Source organism: Pterocles gutturalis, unplaced genomic scaffold (assembly GCF_000699245.1).
Source record: "Pterocles gutturalis isolate BGI_N339 unplaced genomic scaffold, ASM69924v1 scaffold35049, whole genome shotgun sequence".
Lineage (NCBI taxonomy): Eukaryota > Metazoa > Chordata > Aves > Pterocliformes > Pteroclidae > Pterocles > Pterocles gutturalis.
In genome coordinates, this window is record NW_010134419.1 from 12096 (window position 1) to 13824 (window position 1729).

General features: G+C 51.5%; 1 protein-coding gene across 1 annotated transcript in view; it reads right to left on the reverse strand.

Annotated features, from left to right (window-relative positions):
• The window catches only part of LOC104467725 (A-kinase anchor protein 8-like), a 7755-nt gene extending 6763 nt beyond the window's left edge, over positions 1–992 (reverse strand). The window contains exons 1-2 of the mRNA XM_010081603.1: positions 925–992; positions 6–281 (exon numbers count right to left, since the gene is read on the reverse strand). Coding sequence (XP_010079905.1) covers positions 6–281; positions 925–992 — 344 coding nt within the window. The remainder of the gene's footprint in view (positions 1–5; positions 282–924) is intronic.
• Between the last annotated feature and the right edge of the window lie 737 nt (positions 993–1729).

The window sequence follows — 1729 nt, forward strand, 5'->3', positions numbered from 1 at the left end:
CTCGCGATCCCATCGATTGGGGAGGTTCGTTCCACTGTCCGCCCGCGCGCCCGGGGTAGGAGGAGCCCATGGCTCTGTTATTGCGTCCCTCTCTCCCCCAATTTTGCCCCCGTTGAGCAAAATTCTCCCGGGGTCGGTTCTGGTACTGATCCCGCCGGTTCCCGTAGAAGCTGTCGTAGTGACCCTCGTAGGCGCTCTCGGTGTCGTGCTCGCCCTCGTAGCGGTACATGTCGCGGTCATTCATGGAAGACCTCGAGTCGTAGGATTCGTACGAGTCGTACCTGCAAGAGACGCGGCGGTGAGAAGAGGGCAGCAAACCAAACCCTTCGAAAATTCTTTTTTTTTTTTTTGGTTTATTTTTCAATCGGCGGACGAGGACAAGGACCAGACAGAGCTGGCGGCGGAGCTTCAAGGTTTTGGTTCCACCTCCCCGTGCGGTGGAAGAACTGGAGATCTTCAGACACAAGAGAACCCCGATGCCGGGGAGCCCCTGGAACCATCTGTTTCATCCAGAATTACTAAAATATTTTAAAAAAATTTAAAAAATAATAATTACAACCCAATCTGTCCTTGCTCCCAAGGAGCTGCTTCCAAACGAGCTTCAGGAGCCACCGCTGCAGACCCAGAGCCGTTCGTCCCCGCAGCAAGTTCCATCTGAGCCAGAAATACTCCCAGGAACCGCACGATTTACTCCGGGAATACCTCGGGACAACCTCCCTCCCTCCCCACATCCACCCAGAGATCGTTTTCCCCAACTGGAAATCCAACACGTGCCCCGACTGATTTAAATCCAATTTCTTTTCCTCCTGGAAACAAGGCCATGGAGGATTTTTAACTGGATTTTCTGCGATATTAAAACCACAGTGCGTGTTCCGTTCGGGAATTCCCAGCTCCGGGCAGCGCTCCAACGGGCGAGGAGGAAACCTGGCGCGCGTGCCGCTGAACTCAGGAGCATCGGCGACGCGGGTGGAGCTGCCCGCGTCCAGCGACATGGGAGCTGGAGGGTGAGCTGCGCCTTTCCCGCTCCGTTAGAGCCCAGAGCCGTTCTCCAAGCGATTCCTCTCCCTCTTCCCACCTTTCTCGTTATTTCCTGCACAGAGCAGGAAATTTTTTTGCTTTTTAATCAAATCCATCCCGCTCCCGACCGGTGCGGCGGCACCAGATGGGTGGAAACGCCGCGGGCGGGGGTGTGTCCACAAGCAGGCGACCGCCGGCGCAAGAAATCGAAGCGGAGAAACAAAAAATGATGTTTGAAGGGATAAGAAGCCAGGGAACAATTCCTCAACCCCTTTCCAGCGCGGTTAAAACCAGCAAGCGACCAAAAGAAATCGATTTTTTTCTAAGAGTGGGGACGGATCGTTTTGTAGGCGAGGCAGAGGGATCATTTAGTTGGAGTTTTACTGGGTTGGAAGGGGAGGAACGGAGCAGAAAACGCTCACATGGCTTTTATTAATATTTACTCCTGAATTTTGCTTTGTCCAACGTCCTTTTAATTCTCCGAAGCATCAAAAATCCGGGAGTAAATGGTCACCCGGCAGAAATTACCAAGTCTTAGCTCCAAACTCCCAGTGCTCAGAACTCTGGTGCTTAAATTCTTAATAAAATAAACAAATTATAAATCGTATCCATAAAGAAGAAATCTTAATAAATAAGAATTTGGGGGAAATTTGGGGCAAAGCATCCGGTTTATTCGTGTTGATTAAAGATCAGCGAGGAGCTGACGACGTCG